Here is a 17,457-nt window from a genome sequence, read left to right as displayed (position 1 = left end):
TTTTTTTTTTTCAGAAAGCAGAATAAGTAATGAGGTTTTAATGCTGTGTGTAAAGTGATTATAAGCTGTGTGCATTACCAAGTTAAAGCACATGATTGCACAACAGTGGTTTGTGCTTCAGCTCAATAAAAGACAAGAGGGGTCAAGAGGGGTAATGATTCTGGACCTGATAGTTTGAGGAGTTTGTGAATTTTTTTTTTCTAACAAGCACACCACCGTGCAGCTTGGCTGTGAACATTTACAACATTTTTTTAACAGTTTGTCTCTTTTTGAATATGTGTGAATGTGGTTTCTTGTCATTCCGCAGCCAGCCTCAAGTGGACACAGAAGGAACTGCTGTTCAACACACTTTCACAGCTGCTTCATATTTTAGGACCAGAGGTCACCACTAGGGTCTCACATGGCCCTGTGTTGCCATGTGAGGAGGCTTTATTTCAACTCCCTTGTCTCGAGTCTCCTCCTCTCCTGTTCTCTTCATTTGTCCTATTGATAAAAGCAATAATGCCTTGAAACAACTTTAAGGGGAAAAATGCATGTTTTAGTTGGATTTCGGAACTGAAGTTGGAAACGTGGTTAAAAATGTGATTCATCTCAAAAAACTATTCAGAGTTAGTCATTACCATGATGAAATAAATAGTTTGATAGCCCTGTTTTTATAGACTTTGCATGTTAAACCACAGACTGGTTTGTTTACTCATGATCTGTGAACACTGACGTTTGTTATAGTTTCTTATAATGAATACGTCTGGCTTAAGCCAAAATCAGATTCAGTTCACAAATTCCAGCAAGAAACTGTGTTTGAACTTCATTAAAACCAGCCTGACACTCTTCTTCCTCAGAGTCTACATACTGAGTACTCAGCGATGACGTTGGAGGTGTGACTTTCTTCTTTTGTTTTCTTCGACGTGCCGAGCACAAGAAGCAGCTCCTCTATTCCGTCCTGCAGCAGCCTGTCAATCAAAGCCTTCAGCAGAGGCAGCTGAGGAAAAAAAAGAGATTTTGAAGAGAAGGTCAAACCTGGAAGCGATCACAAATTCTATCAACTTCTGAAATTGTCAATGTCAGACTTAGAGCTCACCCTAATGCCGTAGGCGTCAAACATGACTTCAATGTCCTAAAGGTGAGAGGAAAAAACTGCTAAAAGTGCAAAATGAAAATAAAATGTGTCTCAGAAGAGGTATTTCTCTATTTGTATTCACCTTCATGTTGAGAGATTTTCCCGGAGCTCCAGCATCTCCCTGCAGGGGCATTAAAGAGGGCACAGTGAAAATAATGTAATTTCCATAAACATAGTTTTGTGGTGGACCATGATGAAGCACTACCTTGTCTCCTTTTAGACCTCCTTCTCCTCTGTCACCCTGCAATCAAACAGAGGAAAATGTAAATTAGCATCAGGGTGCAAATTTGTTTTTCTTTAAACAACTGAGTTTCATTCTGAGCCCCATCACCATCTTACCTTCATTCCTGGTGCACCCTAAACACACAGAAACAGAGGAGCAAGACATTGAAACATGCATCTACAATGCATGACATGAAGCTTATCTGTATGCAGATTAGGACAGAAGTCATTGCAGCCCACGATAAAAGCAATGCAGTCATTATCTGTGTGCTGAGTCAGACACCATACAGCCGAATATGAATTAAGCCGTGCAACAGATGAAATTATTCATGAGCTATAAATACCACGTTTAGAATCAAACTCACAGGGGCTCCTGGAGGACCCATCGGAATTGGGAATGCTTGTCGGATTTCATCAATAGTAGCACCCTGAGAAGAGATTTCTGTGTTATTATTATGACTAGAAACAATAATCAAAGTCGGGAACAATTTTTTGTTAACATAAGATTTCAAAAGATTTTGTTTTTGCAGTCGACAAGAGAAATATCGTCGTATACCCTGCTTCAGAATAAGGGCTGGGACAATATGCTATTCTTGTGCTCTGATTCTTGAGCTTTTTTTTTTGTTGTTGTTGTTGCTAGGCACTGCCCAAGTAGCTGCCTGTTACGGCAGCTCTCTCTTCTTTGTCCGTTTCTTGTAATTTTTTTCGTCTCTTTACGTCATCTTTGTATTTGGAGTGGATCATTACTTTGTATGGTTCATTGTTGGTCATGGACACCAAACTTTTTGAGTCTTCAGTGATATTTTTGCTACTTTTCTCCTGTGTTGTCTTGAGTTCCTACATGTAACCATGGCTGCATTGTTTACATGTGAAATTAGCTGTTAGCAGCCTGTAGCAAGTCAATGATAACTAGTGTAGGGCTTGATGATTTCCCTCGTGTGAACCTTTTTGCACTTTCAATACACTTTCTTATTTTTGTTTTATGATTGCTGCTGTGACTCCTGAATTTCCCCTTAGGGATAAATAAATTATTTTCTATTCTCTATTCTATTCTATTCAAAATGAGGGCTGGGACATTATGCTATTCTTGTGCTCTGATTCTATTATGATTTTTGAGGTGCTGATTTGATTTAAATTTAGACTCTTCGATATTTATGAGTTTTGTGATTTTTAGTTTGCTTTTTTAACACCAGACTGTGAAAAGAAATTAAATGATAATGTCTACAGACTATATCAGGGGCCATATTTTTCCATAAAATGCACATTACGTGAGTCTGAGAGAAACATTTCGCCCTCTGCTGGAGGAAAGTGGAAACTTTTTTCCAGCAGTTTATTAACAAAGACTGAAATGAAGAATTTGAATTTGATTATTTTTTTTTTTGACAAATAATCCTAATTTTGATATTGTCAAACACAAAAATCCTGATCCCATCATATTTCGATTTTTTCTCCCACCCCTATTCACAACAGGTGGTTATTCCTACCTCAGGAGTGACGAGAACCTGACGACCTGGCAAACCTGGAGGTCCTGGTTCCCCCTTACTGCCTTCTTTACCCTGAGGAGGAAGGAAGATGCTCGTAACGTACAAGCTCAGCTTTACACTGATTGATAACTTTTATTTTTCTTTATCTTAAAGCTGCTTACATCAACTCCTGCGTCTCCTTTGTCTCCCTGCAACAAGAGGAAAGTTAACCACTGTACGCAAAATTTAGTTGTATTATGTTTAGAGGGTTGTAATAAATTTTAAAGGACCTTCTTGCCATCATCTCCTTTCAATCCTTTATCTCCCTGTGTAAAAAGAAGATATTGTACTTATGAATTATAAAATATAAACACATGTAAAGAGTTTGTTAGCATAGATGTTGTGATATCTGCTGTCACACGGTGCAGTATAGTTTGAAAGCATCCCTCACATCTTTTCCTGGCAGCCCCCTCTTCCCATCAATGCCGGCTCTCCCCTGCGAAACACAAAAGACAACAACCACACAATGTTTTGAGGTCATGTTGGACTAACAGGTGGCTCATTTGAATATTTCCCTGATCCATGTGTTGATTGAATAGGCGGTGACCTGCAGCCCCGGTTAAACATGTAGAAAGTGGATGGATAGGTCTGCTTTAGCACAGGTGTTGTTTTGAAGCATGATACTCACTGGAGTTCCAGGTAGACCAGGCATTCCTGCAATCCCGACCCGCCCCAGGTCTCCTTTCTCCCCCCTCTGATCACAAACACACAGAAATCAACACTAAACACAGAATGAAAAGTATGGGAATTTGTGTTTTGGCTAAGTACAAGGAGATGTGCTAATGAAAAAATTAAAAATATTCTCTTCAAATGCTAAAAAGCTCATTTGACTTTTTGTGTTTTTTTTTTTTTATTTCTGGCAGCTCCATGTGCCGACAATCAGATGTTTGATTTGCACCAGACTGGCAGCACCTGTGAGCACGGGCTCTGCTACAGTTTTAATCTGAGTTTGTTTTCTACAGCTGCAAAACTGTCCAACCGGGGACAAACACAGGGACCTCTGGCCATGTCCACCTGTAGCTGGGTATCTGGGAAACTGCATTTATTTGTCATTGACACAGCCCAGGATTACGTCACTAAAAATAGTTTTTGTTTAAAACTCTGGCCAAAGTGAAGATTATGGAAAACTCCAATTTCATGGTTTCATGTTAACGCAGAGAAACTGAGTTTTTGGTTCTCAAACGTCACAGCTGAATGACGAAGGTGTGTTCTAATTGGATGGCAGGGGTCTAACATCTGAAAAACACTGACAAATATGGGTTTGGTATGCTCCGAGCCGCACTTATTGGCGGATTTGCCCGGTTGCATGTGGACAAAAGTATTTTTTAAAATGAAAGAGGGGACAAAATCATTTTTGAAAATATCCGGATACGTGTGTAAACACCCACATGGTACATAAACACAGGTGTGAGACAAGACACAGGTGAAACTAATGAGCGAAATCAAACAGGAGGGAAATTAAACCTGACACACAGGAAGCAAGAACTTTAAAATAAAACAGAAAAACAAGTGAAAACACAAGACAAAGGATGACTCTTAACACAAAGAAACACAAAATGAATCTGCAAAAGAAAAGGATGGCAAAGAGAGACAGAACAAAAAGGGAAAGGTGACGCTTTGTACAACAAATTACATACAACAAACTTGGAATAAAACCACTCAAGAAATAAAAAAATATATATTTCAGTTAAACTGTAAGAATATGTTCATATTTATGTGCTTGTAAGAGTCAGCTGTCTGGTTCCACAAACAAAGACACATTGACTTTTTGTTTGTTATTTTAACATTTTCTGTATCTTAAGTGAAAAGCAACATTTTGAGACTTAGTTTGTTGTTAATTGTACTTCTTTTTATATGTTACCAAGAATGAAATAAAGACTAAACAAAACTAAACTCAACTAAAAGTAGCTTTCCATTAAGTACAAAATTATCATTGCACTCACTGGACCAGGGTCTCCTTTCTCTCCTTTTTGTCCTTGGTCACCCTGTAGATATTACAAACAAAATAAACCTTTGAGAAATGTAACACTGCATCAGAGCTCAAAAGTTTACATGGATGTATTTAAAAAATGCAAAGAAAACTGCATGCACAACCTTCATTCCTGGTTTCCCTGGTACACCATCCAGTCCAGAACCACCCTGCAGTTTAAAAAGTGGTCTTACTTTATCAAATGAACATTGCTGAAGAGATGTGTCTGATACAAAGTTAGAGCTGTGATAAGTGTAATGTTAAAGTTCATTGACGCATACCAGAGATGATCCTGGTAGTCCAGGTTTCCCATCTAAACCCTGTTAGAGAAACATACATTAGCTTCGAGCTAACTCTGGTACAATGCATGGGATGGTGACACTCATGTTAAATGTTACATGATCCTTTTATAAATCAAATAAATAATAAATGAATACTAAAAGTAATGAGATAATTCAGGACAAGACGATGTATCTTTGTTGTGATTATAAAATAAATGTTTCACAGAGGTTAAGTCACACAAAAAACAGGATACAACCGTCGAACCGTTGTTATATTGATGACAAAGTATATCATTGCTTAATTTGCAAAAAAAAAAAAAAAAAAAACCCAAAAAAGATTATGTCCCTGATTAACATATTTTAATTGAGACACAGTTTAAACCTCAAAGATATCAAATGTCTATTTCACAAACAACAACAAAACAAGTAAAAAGCCATTCGTGATCTGGAAGCAGGGCTAGACCATACCTTCGACATGAAAAAAAATAAAAACAAATCTTGTGGCATCAGTTCTTTTCTTCTTTTTGTTTTTGGTCTGTGTTTTCACTTTTAACAAATAGTCTTGATAAGAGATAAGTGAAGTAACTAGGGTCGGGTCGCAAATTAGGTACTTTTTTAGGTAAAGACCGAATTACGTCAAAAGTACCAGTTCATGTAAAGTCAAAAGGTTCCATGTTTAGGTACCTAAATCCATCCTTGTGACTGTGGGGGAGTGGAAGAATAGGTGATTTTCCATACTGGGCATGAACACAGCATTGCAAGGTTATATACTGAAATTTTTTTTTTTTTTAATAAAAAAAAAAAGTATATTTTATTATTTAGCAAACTGATAGTTTTTACAACACAAACACAAAATGGTACAAAAAATTGGTACTGTGAGTACCGGTACTGATTGCCAGGTACCGGGCATCGGTAATGTATCGTTTCAAACGTGAAAGGTACCCATCTCTATAAGTAACCCACAAGAACCTCACCCTTGGTCCAGGCAGACCTGTTTCCCCTCTTAGACCAGGCTGACCTGGCTCTCCTGGTTCACCCTAAAGAGTCGTGAAAAAAGATGAATGTGAATTTCCTCATAACAGGGAGGAAATGAAAAGAAGGCCTTTGAAACTTATTCATCAAGTTACCTTAATCACCCTGGTTAGTCCGTTATTGTCACTCAAAATCTGAAAGAGAAAAGCAATGAATCAACAGATTGTTTATAAATGACCTAACATAAGCTCACTGAGAAAACACATTAAGTTTCATGGGCTTCTGGGAGGATGGTGTTTTTCCCTTTTGTTCTTTGCAGGCTTCTACAAGCTTCATTACAAAAATGCCCCTGTCAAACATGGCTGAACTGATGAGGAGCTGTCAGATATGATAACAGAGGTTTTGTTTACTTGTGTTCCCGGGGGTCCAGGTTTTCCCTTTGTGACCACGGCAGCCCAATCAAAAGAAGAGCAGAGGAAGACACCAGTTAAAATCTAAAATGTCACACTGCTAGACACAATCCATAGAAGCAAAACAAAGGATAAGACAAAAGGGTGAAGTGAAGGATGGCACACACAAAAAGCCTGACATAATCACAGCAAATATTAAAACAGGAATAATGAAGTCAGAGGATGAAAGCAGGAAGTGAACATGGTGTCAGTGACGCAAAAGAATGATCAGGATACGTCTGCTGGAGAACAATGAACATCGGTGAAAGGGAGAGATGCTAATGCAGACATACCGGCTCCCCTTTGTCCCCTTTCTTTCCATCAGCACCCTTCAAACAAAGAAATCACAAGTTATCTTTAAGCCCAGCAGATTAAATAATATTACTCTTGTTATTTGTAGACACATGCACTTTCAAAATAAACTGGGCTGCAGACTTTTCATCAATGAATACACAATACCCACAGAAAACAAAGTACCATGTGTAATTTATGTCAGCTTTTATCAAAATGTAAAGGATTCACCAGTGGGCCAGGTTTTCCTGAGTCTCCTTTCTCCCCAGGGTCCCCTGGACGCCCTGGTAACCCCAATGGACCCTGATAAAACATAAACAGAGTTAATCAGAGCCAATAGCAACTGTTATTTTCATCATCATCATCAACAGCTTCAAAGTGATCAAATCTGAACAAACCTGTGCCACTGTCTGACTTTCTGGTGCAATGCATCGATACAAACCAGTTTGTTCAGTCCAGTTTAAGTGCTCATGCATTTCAGTTACAACTCTAACTTGCACTTACTATTAGTCTTAAAGTTTTCTTCAGCTATGTCCTGATCTATACGTTCAATGCTCGATCTCTGTGTTTCTGGAGCGAGAGTTTGGTTCGTATTGCATTAAGCTGAACTCGTTGGACTCCACCAGGGCTGCTCTTTGTGTTCATTACTTTTATGGACAGGATTTCTAGGCCTTGTCAGGTGGCAGGCAGTCAGGTTTGGGGGTCTTCGAACCCATCCCTGCTTTTTGCAGATCATATGGTCCTTTGGCCTCACTGAACATTGACCTCCAGCTCACACCAAGCGGAGGAGTTCAAGTATCTCAGGGTATTGTTCAGGGAAGGGGAAAAGGCAAGTCTCTCAATTTACTGGTCAACCTATGTTCCAACCCTCACCTATGACCACAAGTTGTGGGTAGTGGTCAAAAGGACAGAATCCCAGATACTGAAATGGGCTTTCTCTGCAGGGTGTTTGGGCTCAGCCTTAGAGATAGGGTTCAGACATTTGGGAGAGGCTTGGAGTGGAGCTGCTACTCCTCCACATTGAGGAGGGTGGTTCAGGCATCTGGTGAGGATGCCTCCTGGATGCCTCCCTGGCGAGGTGTTTTGGGCATGCCCAGCTGGAAGAAGACCCCAGGTAGACCCAGGACAGGATGTAAAGATTATATCACTTGGATGGTCTGGGAATGTCCCGGTATCCCCCCAGAGGAGATAGTGGAAGTGACTGGGGACAGGGGCCACTGTTCATGGCTAATGACATCTTTCAATATTCAATTCAATGCTTCCAGATGGAATACTGCATTCTGTTTTTTTAAACTGTCAAAACATCACTCATTGTGGAAAATAATAAAAAAATACCCTTATCCCCCTGTCACCAGGCTCTCCATGTGGTCCTTGTTCCCCCTGTGAGGAAAATAAAGAAAAGTTGCATTGGTTGGAAATGTATATACAACAATACAGTATAAATTAAACTGTACTGCAAAAACAAACTAAAGCCACTGAGTTTACCTTCATTCCGAAGTCTCCTTTAGATCCAGGAGCGCCCTAAACACAGAGTTCATAGAAATGTCAACAACTTTCTGATGCCAATATGTAGGAAGGAAACATGATCAGTGTACAGTGTGCTGTTTGGTGCCAAAAAAAAACCCTGTGGTCAAATATGTTTAAACTCAAGTCATATTTAATGTATGTCTTTGGTCAAACAAAGAGGGTTGATCCAGATGTGTTTACTTTGAATACTTAAAATCAAAACTACAAACAATTTGTATCGTTGCTGTAACAGCAACTCAGGATTTACTTACATCTTTACCTCTTAATCCTGGTTGTCCAGGATTGCCAGGTAATCCAATGTCACCTTTTTCACCCTTGAAGCCATCGTGACCCTGAATAAAAACATGGTTTTAGTATCAATATCAGCCTGTTAAACTCCAGATCTCAGCATGTTCAAACACAGCAATGTGATTTTCAATGTCATCATGTGACAATTGTATGCCTGGTCATGTATTTACATCTTTAACTTCCAAGTGCTGCTCTTCACTCACTACAAACTTTGACTGTTGTTTGTTGCTGGTTAATCTAACTTGTGCATAAGTTTTTAAAGCTTGTAATGTCTCTCTGCTCTGAATCAATGACTGGTGAAAGTTTTCCAAAAGATTAAGAAAAATACTTTTGTGTGCAGAATGAAAGACTAAGCTGCCAAACCAAAACAATGAGCTAAAAGATTCTACAAAAAAAAAAAAACTTTACAGAACTTTACCACCAGTTACCATTTGCACAAACGCCTATTATAAAGAGTCTGCAGATGGAGATTTAGTGAAGAACAGCTTTTTACTTACTTTTGGTCCTGGTTTTCCAGATAAGCCTACATTCCCCTACGAATGATAAAAAACACATAAAACCTTACATTAAAGTTAGAACATCTTTTTGTTTGCTTTAGCATAGACCATGAAAACAAAGTTACGGGGTTTAAAGTTGTTTGCTTTTCCAGATGACTCACCCTCTCACCATTTTCTCCTTTTTCTCCTCGCTGTCCTGGAATCCCAAAACCAGGACTGCCCTGCACACATCAAATCAACCACGCTACAGTTATTTGGCACCAACAGCTGTTGATAGTCATGTTATATTAAAGATAAAAAGGCGTTTTGAAATGACAGACTGCAGGCATACTGCAGAGTGTTTATCATTAACCTTTGCTCCCTTGTCTCCTTGTTCCCCCTTTATCCCCTGAGGTCCCGTGGGCCCGACTGGACCGATGTCTCCCTGACAAACAGAAAACATGCACACACATTCACAGAATGTTAATCAGCGCGATTCTGGTTACCAGCCTTAATTGTCGCACCAGTTCCAACACAGAACTGTTCACTTTAAAAAGCACCCTGCGGACTGAGATTAAAGGGGTCCCGTTCAATGAAGCATTTAGTCCCACAGCAGAAACTAATGAGAGAAAGTCTTAATTGTGTTTGATAAGCAGACCCAGAGGACCGAGTCTGACTCTGTGTGTGCAAGAATACCCGGAACAATTAATTAACAAAGTCTCAACAGAATAAAACATTTAGAAAATCACTTCCCTCCAGCTCACTCATTAAATTTGGGATAGTTCAGATAAACGCAGGGAAACAAGTTAAACATACATGTTAGGCTGTGACAGATTTCAGCAGGGTGGTAAAGCAGCCTGAGGGGTAACACAGACTGTGATAGATGTGTAAATCTTTGAAACAACCAATAAGACACACACACACACACACACACACACACACACACACACACACACACACACAAAAAAAAATCCTCTCTCCCTTTAAACCCAATATCAAGAGTGATCAAATCTAAACACCTTATTTTACACACAACACATTTAATCTGAGGACATTTATGGCACATTTCACCTCTGCAAGGTCCTGACAGCTATTAGGCAAGTTTATATGAATTACTAACTCATTTTCTACTGTTTACATAAATACTTCCTAAATCACTTCAGTAGTTATCTTAAAATCACTTTTTGTTTTGTCAATCTGTTGAAGTATTTAGTTGGTAGCTGAATAATAAGCGAGGAGACGTATTGTGAGCAGATTGTTGTGCGAATCAGTCTCCTAGTCCAAAGCAGAACTTGGGTTTTGTTCACCTGAAATGGGCTGTAGCTTACAGATTATGGGTCTTTACAGGCGCCGCTATTGGCAGCCAGAGTCTGGGCAGTAAGTAAGGCTATGAGGAACTCAAAATGAATCTGAGTGGAGTTGGGTAACAAAAATAATAATTATTTTTTTCTTTCGACAGTTTAATCTCTTCTTGGCTCTCCTTCCTAACCTATTTTACAATCCATGAAAAAAATACACAAGAAGGGCAGCTGTCAATCATCATTAAACGTGATGTAAAGTCATGTTTTTAACTTCTTATGACTAATGACAAAAAAGAGGACTTGAACACAAGGCAGCCCAATAATGTGGCAAATGTGAGAAACATCACACACCACAGTTGATGTGGAATGACTGGGGAGATGGAAATTTTGACCTATACTGCAGACAGCCACCAGGGGGAGCAGTTTTTGTGGTGACCTTCCTTTGAGTCGAGTAAGATGACGTCCATTTTTTTTTACAGTCTATGATGTTGACCAAGATAAACAAGTACTATGAAACTGACAGGTGAATTTATTTTTTTCTGAACCACCTTATCTTTAATCATTTTCAGCCATTTCCCTTGGTGACAACCAAAAACCGTTGGCTTTTTTTATACCTCACGAAGTGTGGATAAGGGATAGACCGATTATCAGGGCCTATATTTGTTAATTTCTGTTAATCCGACGGCCGATAAACAAATTGAAAAGAACTGCGTTGTTGCTGCTCTGATGAAGCCACTCCGCAGCCTGCAGTCACTACTCAGCCCCTAGCACTGTCCCACACATAGTACTAGCTGATTGGTTGCAAGCAGAGCCATGACTTGGGAAACAGCAAATCAACAATGTAGTTATTACAGTTATTAAAGTTATTGCAGTTACACTGACATTTTGGAAAGCTTAAATTACTGTGGAAAACTTTAGCTATTTATTTTTTCATGTTTTAATATAACTTTATAAAACATGCTGCTGAACCGGGGAGCTGTTTAAAGGTATTTGAATGAAGTTAGGTGTTGAAGTTTGTATTGTTCCAAATTTTGACACCAATATTTGCACTTTCACTGCAAATTAATATCGGCTTCAAATATTGGTTATCAACCTCCTTAATTACAAATAATCGGTATTGTATTGGCCCAGGAAAATCCATATAGGTCTATTTCTAGTGTGGATGTTCATGGACTCGTGCAGCAACAAGTGAACAGACAAAAACCTCTAATCCGATAAAAAAAAGGCTTGATGACTTACCCGAACACCTTTTTTTCCAGTTGGGCCAATAATCTGATGACAAAGGAGAAAATGGAGATAAGTAAGGATTGTGATGATTCCCTGAGAATAAATGAGTCAAACTTTGCTTACACCCTTGGCAGGATCTCCCGGGGCTCCTCTTGGACCTTCATCTCCTTTCAATCCCAGTGGCCCCGTCAGTCCCTGCCAAAAAAAAAAGAGAACGAAAAACAAGTGAAACTCTGTTTTTCTATTTAGACTGTGATTGATATTTAACTACAAGCCTCTTAAAAATCAGCAGCACTGTTGAGCAGATTGTTGTGTTTTCTCTCAGTTGACTTTCAGCGATCACAGATACTAATGCGCTCTTTGTTAATAGTCTCTTCTGGGGAATTGCATTTCCCAAATTGAGGATCACCATTGAAGGAAAAAAAATGCCCATTAGCAAAGTGAGTGTTAATAATTAGGAGAAAAATTGGTTCTTTATTTGTTCAATCATCAAACTAAATTTCTAGAAATGCTTATTAAATTGTGTTCTCTGAGATTGTTTTCAGAATGTGTCCAAAACAAACTCATTTAATCTGCCTCTTCAAGGAAAAGAAAAGATTTATAAAGTGGATCATAATACGCTGAAGGGGAAACCATGATGATTGTTCAGTGATTTAACGTGGTCTAGTGTGCACACAGATTCACATTAGCTGGAATGTGTGTATATTCAATTTGTTTCATCAGCTTGTTCCTAATTGTAGAAGAGTAATCCTCACTCACTGTTGGTCCTTGTGGTCCAACTGGTCCCATTTCTCCTTGCTCCCCCTAAAAACACAGAATGTGAGCACACACACACTCTTTCTATATTTTGTGCTGTTGATGGTTGAGGATGTTGTTGTAGGATGAACTCACCTTGTCCCCCTGCTCCCCTTTGAACCCTTTTTTCCCCTGCAGATAAAAACAAATCACTGACTTTGAATCCTTTCATCAATGGTTTTTACACCCACTTCAACAGATCTGGTTTCCTCTCATTAGACTGAAGCAGGATTAATTAATGTGCATTCAAGGGTAAAATATGCAGGGACTCATTGCCAGCTTTTTAACAGTAGAAAATGATGGAGCACACACCCTGGGTCCAACGATTCCTTGGACGCCTTGAGCTCCAAGACTGCCCTAAAAAGATCAGTTTAACAGCAGATATTACTTCTCATTTTTGTTCTATGTATACAAAAACAGCACAGTTTAAAGCAAATCACTGAGCTTATGTTCAGATGTATTATTAATGTTGTTACCTTAGGGCCAACAGGTCCCGTTGGGCCAATATTTCCCTGCAAAACAAAAGTTCAAATGAAACAAAAATAATTTTCTTTTTACTAATGTTTCCAAAACAGTCCCGTCAAAAATGAGCAACCTTCCCCTGGGAGGCCCTAATGAATCAAAGTAATGTACCTTCTCTCCTGGCTCTCCACGGGGACCTTGAATACCTTGAATGCCAATTCCCTCCTCACCCTGCAAAAAAGTAAATTTGTCAAGCCAATTACTCTGTTCCTTGATGAGTTTTTTTTGGGGACACATTAGTTGCTTATAAACAACTTTACCTTTTGTCCTTTCTCTCCTGGAAATCCTGGCACCCCATCAATTCCAATGGGACCAGGCAATCCTGCAATGCCCTACAGGAGTGTGCATACATGGGCACATGAGAATCAGCAAGAAAACAACAAAAAATAATCAAAAGTTTCAAAACACCCAACGTTTTCAGTTTCCTAATGAAATTCAAGCAGTTTAAGCCCAAAGAAGCACTTGATATGGTACAAAAGTAAGTGGGGAACAGCCAGATATTGCAACACTGGAAACTGATCAAGCCCTGAAAGTTGGTGCTACCAGTTCCTACAGGTTTCCCAAATTTTCTGGACTCCTACCAACCATCTCCATATGTATGAAGGAAGTCACCATGGTAAAATCAATCAATCAATCAATCAACTTTAATTTGTAGAGCCCTTTACAACACACAAGGTGACCTGAGTGCTTTCCATTAAAATCAGGACACAAAAAAAAATCAATACAATGAAAATACAATACCCCACTCCATTACTGTATGTTAAACGCCAGTCTGAATAATTAGGTTTTAAGCCTGTATTTAAAAAGCCCAAAATCAGTGGTAGTTTGAATAGCGACCGAGAAGGCCTGATCACCCTAGTGTTTAGTCCTTGCTCTGGGAACTTCCAGCAACAGCAGATTTGAAGACAACCGAAAAACTGGGTGCTCTAAACTTTTGACCAGTTGTCTACATTCTGAAGATGTGTAAATTATTTTGCAGTAGGCGACTGAGGAAAAAAATCTTTGTGTTATGTAATGTCTTCAGCAACTTTTTAACAATCATATCAACTCTGGGCTTACATCTCTCCCTGATTCTCCTTTGTCTCCTTTTGCGCCTGGCTTCCCACGTAAACCCTTTGAAAGAGAATAAAAGCATTATAAGTCAATAACAAAGCAAATACATACTTTACTGCATAACTGTTAGCATTTCCTCATGAGGAGTTAAACATTTTGCAACTACACAAAATGTATGATGCTGTAAATTAGATTGTCCAGAGCATAAAGGCATGAGGAGCATCTCCTGCACTCACCTTTTCTCCCGGCTCCCCAGGATCTCCCTGCAATGCGCACACAGTCAAAATAGCTCTGGTCAACTTTGAATCCCAAAAATCTTATGAGTACAACAAAGACATCATAGCACTGCTGCAGTGTTTACTGCAGATACTTCCTCTTTTCACTTGTCTCTGAACTGATCATACCTTCACAGATACTCCTGGGAACCCGGGAGGTCCTGGTTGGCCAGGTAAACCTGAAGCTCCATTGACTCCTGGGACACCTGGAGAGCCTTGAGGACCCTGTGACATGCCGTCAAAATGTTTTTAGGGCTTTTGTGTTCACTGTTGGATGAATTAAAAAACGTACACGTATATTTCTTTTTGTACTCACAGATGATCCAGGCTCTCCTTTTCGTCCAGGGACATAATTTGCATCAGTGCCAGCGATAACGTACCCAGGCTCCCCCTACAAGGAGACATAGGAGATTCACAACACAGTATTTATATCTTTACATTTCCTTTTTTTCCCTTATCAAATAATTTCTAATCTCATATAAAGTAGATTAACCCTGTAGATTATCATGTTGCTTCTAGAAAAGGCAATCAGAATTTTAATTTCATAAAAAAAAAAAAAAAAAAACTTCAGTAAAACTCACCCTCTCCCCTCTCTGTCCTTTTGGCCCTGTGAGTCCAGGTAGACCCTGCCCAGGCAAAAATCACAGAGAGTAACCATTTGATCAAGAAACAAATGTTACAGGTTATAATTAAGCAAAGAAGGGAACAATAATTAGCTCTTTCCTTAGCTTAGCTTTGCTCAAAGTTGTGATACCATATGTGATGATTACATGAAGAGTAGGGAGGTAGAGGGAGCAGGTAGTGCATGCAGCTGTGGTCTGGGACGACGTTCACAGGCAGGACTTCATCTTTATACGATGTGACTAACAGTTGGCTGACTCACGGTAATAAAAAGAATCTAAAAAGTTTTCCTCCCATACTTTAAACAGTATTCATTTGTGCTGTTTTTCTCACCATATCACCTGGAACGCCTGGAGCACCCTGAGTGAAACAAAAGCAAAAAAATAAATATAATTTTCAGAGTCAGTCCAAAACAAAATAAACTTTAACAAAGTTAGTATGCAGGGATTTTTTTCTGAATTGTGTTACCCGTTGGCCGGCAGAACCTGGGGGTCCAGTCCTGCCTGGTCGTCCTGGCAACCCAGGTATACCATCTGTTCCGGAAGGTCCCTGTCATATAAAAAACATTATGGTCTGCGAAGAATAATGTAATAAAAGACACAAGCAGCACCAAAGTGACACACAAAGGAAGGGGGAGGTTATGAGAGTGGATATGATAGCTGGGATTTGATACAGCTGAGCTATGATGACAGACTGAGCAGCTCTGTTATTGATTACCAGTCATATTATGATATCATTATTTAACATTATTTTTTTACCAGTCCAAGTGAAAAAAGTTACCTGTGAACTTCTCAAAATGAAAGAAAAATCAAAATAATGGTAAGATACATGTTTGTTTAATTTGTTAGCTTTCTTTTTATTAAGGACATTCCCTGCATTATTAAGAAAGCTTGCTTGTTTCTGTAGCTTCTGTTGCTTCTTACTTGTTTTCTTTCCTAAATGCAATTAACATGCTCAAAAGTAATTCAGCATCAGTGCAAAACTTTGTCTTTCTGTGCTTTTAAAAAAATAAGATGATGGCCATGTGTGTCTTACCCTTTCTCCTTTGTCTCCTTTGGAAGAGGTAAATGGATCATACTGTCCAGGGCTCTGTCTGAATTTCTACATTAACATGATAAAAAGAAAAAAAGGTTTATTTTAACATTTAAATTAGCTATCAGGCCAACAACAATTAATCAATGAAATGAATGTAGAGAGAGAACAAAGAGATCATGCAGATAATGCACTTGGGAAATAGGATATTAGCATATTACAAAAAAGATATTATACTTTGAGAAAGAAAACATGAACATACCAGACCTCCAAGACCGAAACCAGTTCCCTGACAGAATGAAAGCATAAAAACAGATATGTATCAGTGCTTACTTTACATTTCTGGTTCAACTTGAGCTGGATTTTAACTTATTTACTCACTTTTTCCCCTTTCTGGCCCTGCATGAAAAATGAAATAAAACTTATTCAGTCAGTGATTGAGGCTGAGACAAATTTAAGGATCAACTACATCAGAAAAAAATACAACCAGGATGCAAATAAAGGAAATTAACAATGTGATGTCTGTGTATGTAAGTTTGTATTGAGTCTTCAAGTTTCCTGAGCCTGTGCACACGTTTAGCCAATAGCAATGAAAACAGACCATCTGTACTAATGGTTAAAAAAGAAATGATTAGCGGTATGTATGAGCCAGGGTACCGTCTAAACAGAGGATTCAGTTTAATGGGGTAGACCTCAGTATTACAGGCACTAACTGCAGGATGACTGCACCTGTAATGCTGAAGTCGTGCTCATGTGTTACTGTTTAAGAACAAATGAGAACAGGACAGACACTCAGGGATCAAATTAACTCTTTGGAAAAGGATGATAACATTTATATATATACAGAAAATTAAAATTTCTGAAACACGTTTTTCATTTTTACTGCAGTTTATGCACAGAACACATGAGAAACTCAAATTTGTTGGATATGGGTTTTCAGGAAGTTCCCTGGACCTATGATGTTCTGCACCTGCCTTGCTTTCTTTGCACAATTAGTTAAATGGCCAATATTTCCCAGCTCACCAAATGGGCCAGTCCATAACAGTTTGTAATGACTAATAGTGGTTCAGTATGTTCAGGGTATCTGCAGGTTTCAGCAAGTAGAATTTAAGACTTTTTAAGACTTTTTAATGCCACCTTGACTGAAATTTAAGGCCCAAATCGCTGTAAATACATGCAATGGTCAAGAGACCATGCTGTATTGCAATCCAAACAGACATCATCCAGCCAACCGTCAATGAATTTGCTCTTACCCATAGTCCCATACTGGCTATCACAGGGATTAAAGCAAAAATAAAAAAGACTTATTATTTTTCTTAAAGAAAGAAAACAACAGAGCTTTTTATTTTATTTAAGAATAAAACTGACACACTTTTCTTTTGTGAAAGAAAGATCTGGGCTGACAGATCTCAACAAATCTAACCTACAGTCTATTGCTATAAAAAAGGCTTTTTTCAACATTTTGTTGACATTTTAATGAATTTAATACATTTTAAGACCTTAATTTTAGTTACGT

General features: G+C 38.7%; 1 protein-coding gene across 1 annotated transcript in view; it reads right to left on the bottom strand.

Moving 5' to 3' along the window:
- Nucleotides 1–17,457, bottom strand: part of col7a1l (collagen type VII alpha 1-like) — a 78,120-nt gene that overhangs the window by 34,132 nt on the left and 26,531 nt on the right. Inside the window, exons 26-68 of the mRNA XM_074697943.1 lie at nucleotides 16,323–16,340; nucleotides 16,204–16,230; nucleotides 15,945–16,010; nucleotides 15,378–15,458; nucleotides 15,243–15,269; nucleotides 14,870–14,914; nucleotides 14,605–14,679; nucleotides 14,418–14,513; nucleotides 14,250–14,276; nucleotides 14,020–14,073; nucleotides 13,221–13,292; nucleotides 13,072–13,131; nucleotides 12,915–12,950; nucleotides 12,751–12,795; nucleotides 12,535–12,570; nucleotides 12,403–12,447; nucleotides 11,767–11,838; nucleotides 11,656–11,688; nucleotides 9,489–9,560; nucleotides 9,298–9,357; nucleotides 9,137–9,172; nucleotides 8,603–8,683; nucleotides 8,310–8,345; nucleotides 8,160–8,204; nucleotides 7,056–7,127; nucleotides 6,827–6,862; nucleotides 6,495–6,521; nucleotides 6,240–6,278; nucleotides 6,087–6,149; nucleotides 5,113–5,151; nucleotides 4,957–5,001; nucleotides 4,806–4,847; nucleotides 3,491–3,556; nucleotides 3,254–3,298; nucleotides 3,093–3,128; nucleotides 2,985–3,011; nucleotides 2,824–2,895; nucleotides 1,705–1,767; nucleotides 1,457–1,474; nucleotides 1,323–1,358; nucleotides 1,200–1,238; nucleotides 1,079–1,114; nucleotides 851–979 (exon numbers count right to left, since the gene is read on the bottom strand). Of these exons, the coding sequence (XP_074554044.1) occupies nucleotides 851–979; nucleotides 1,079–1,114; nucleotides 1,200–1,238; nucleotides 1,323–1,358; nucleotides 1,457–1,474; nucleotides 1,705–1,767; nucleotides 2,824–2,895; nucleotides 2,985–3,011; nucleotides 3,093–3,128; nucleotides 3,254–3,298; nucleotides 3,491–3,556; nucleotides 4,806–4,847; nucleotides 4,957–5,001; nucleotides 5,113–5,151; nucleotides 6,087–6,149; nucleotides 6,240–6,278; nucleotides 6,495–6,521; nucleotides 6,827–6,862; nucleotides 7,056–7,127; nucleotides 8,160–8,204; nucleotides 8,310–8,345; nucleotides 8,603–8,683; nucleotides 9,137–9,172; nucleotides 9,298–9,357; nucleotides 9,489–9,560; nucleotides 11,656–11,688; nucleotides 11,767–11,838; nucleotides 12,403–12,447; nucleotides 12,535–12,570; nucleotides 12,751–12,795; nucleotides 12,915–12,950; nucleotides 13,072–13,131; nucleotides 13,221–13,292; nucleotides 14,020–14,073; nucleotides 14,250–14,276; nucleotides 14,418–14,513; nucleotides 14,605–14,679; nucleotides 14,870–14,914; nucleotides 15,243–15,269; nucleotides 15,378–15,458; nucleotides 15,945–16,010; nucleotides 16,204–16,230; nucleotides 16,323–16,340 (2,175 nt within the window). The remainder of the gene's footprint in view (nucleotides 1–850; nucleotides 980–1,078; nucleotides 1,115–1,199; nucleotides 1,239–1,322; nucleotides 1,359–1,456; nucleotides 1,475–1,704; nucleotides 1,768–2,823; nucleotides 2,896–2,984; nucleotides 3,012–3,092; nucleotides 3,129–3,253; nucleotides 3,299–3,490; nucleotides 3,557–4,805; nucleotides 4,848–4,956; nucleotides 5,002–5,112; nucleotides 5,152–6,086; nucleotides 6,150–6,239; nucleotides 6,279–6,494; nucleotides 6,522–6,826; nucleotides 6,863–7,055; nucleotides 7,128–8,159; nucleotides 8,205–8,309; nucleotides 8,346–8,602; nucleotides 8,684–9,136; nucleotides 9,173–9,297; nucleotides 9,358–9,488; nucleotides 9,561–11,655; nucleotides 11,689–11,766; nucleotides 11,839–12,402; nucleotides 12,448–12,534; nucleotides 12,571–12,750; nucleotides 12,796–12,914; nucleotides 12,951–13,071; nucleotides 13,132–13,220; nucleotides 13,293–14,019; nucleotides 14,074–14,249; nucleotides 14,277–14,417; nucleotides 14,514–14,604; nucleotides 14,680–14,869; nucleotides 14,915–15,242; nucleotides 15,270–15,377; nucleotides 15,459–15,944; nucleotides 16,011–16,203; nucleotides 16,231–16,322; nucleotides 16,341–17,457) is intronic.

This window comes from Halichoeres trimaculatus, unplaced genomic scaffold (genome assembly GCF_033239565.1).
Source record: "Halichoeres trimaculatus isolate MK-OKI-2021-1 unplaced genomic scaffold, fHalTri1.1 fHalTri1_scaffold_21, whole genome shotgun sequence".
In the NCBI taxonomy this organism is placed as follows: domain Eukaryota; kingdom Metazoa; phylum Chordata; class Actinopteri; order Labriformes; family Labridae; genus Halichoeres; species Halichoeres trimaculatus.
The sequence above is the reverse complement of the archived record's forward strand: the minus strand, read 5'-3'. Positions and strand labels throughout refer to the sequence as shown.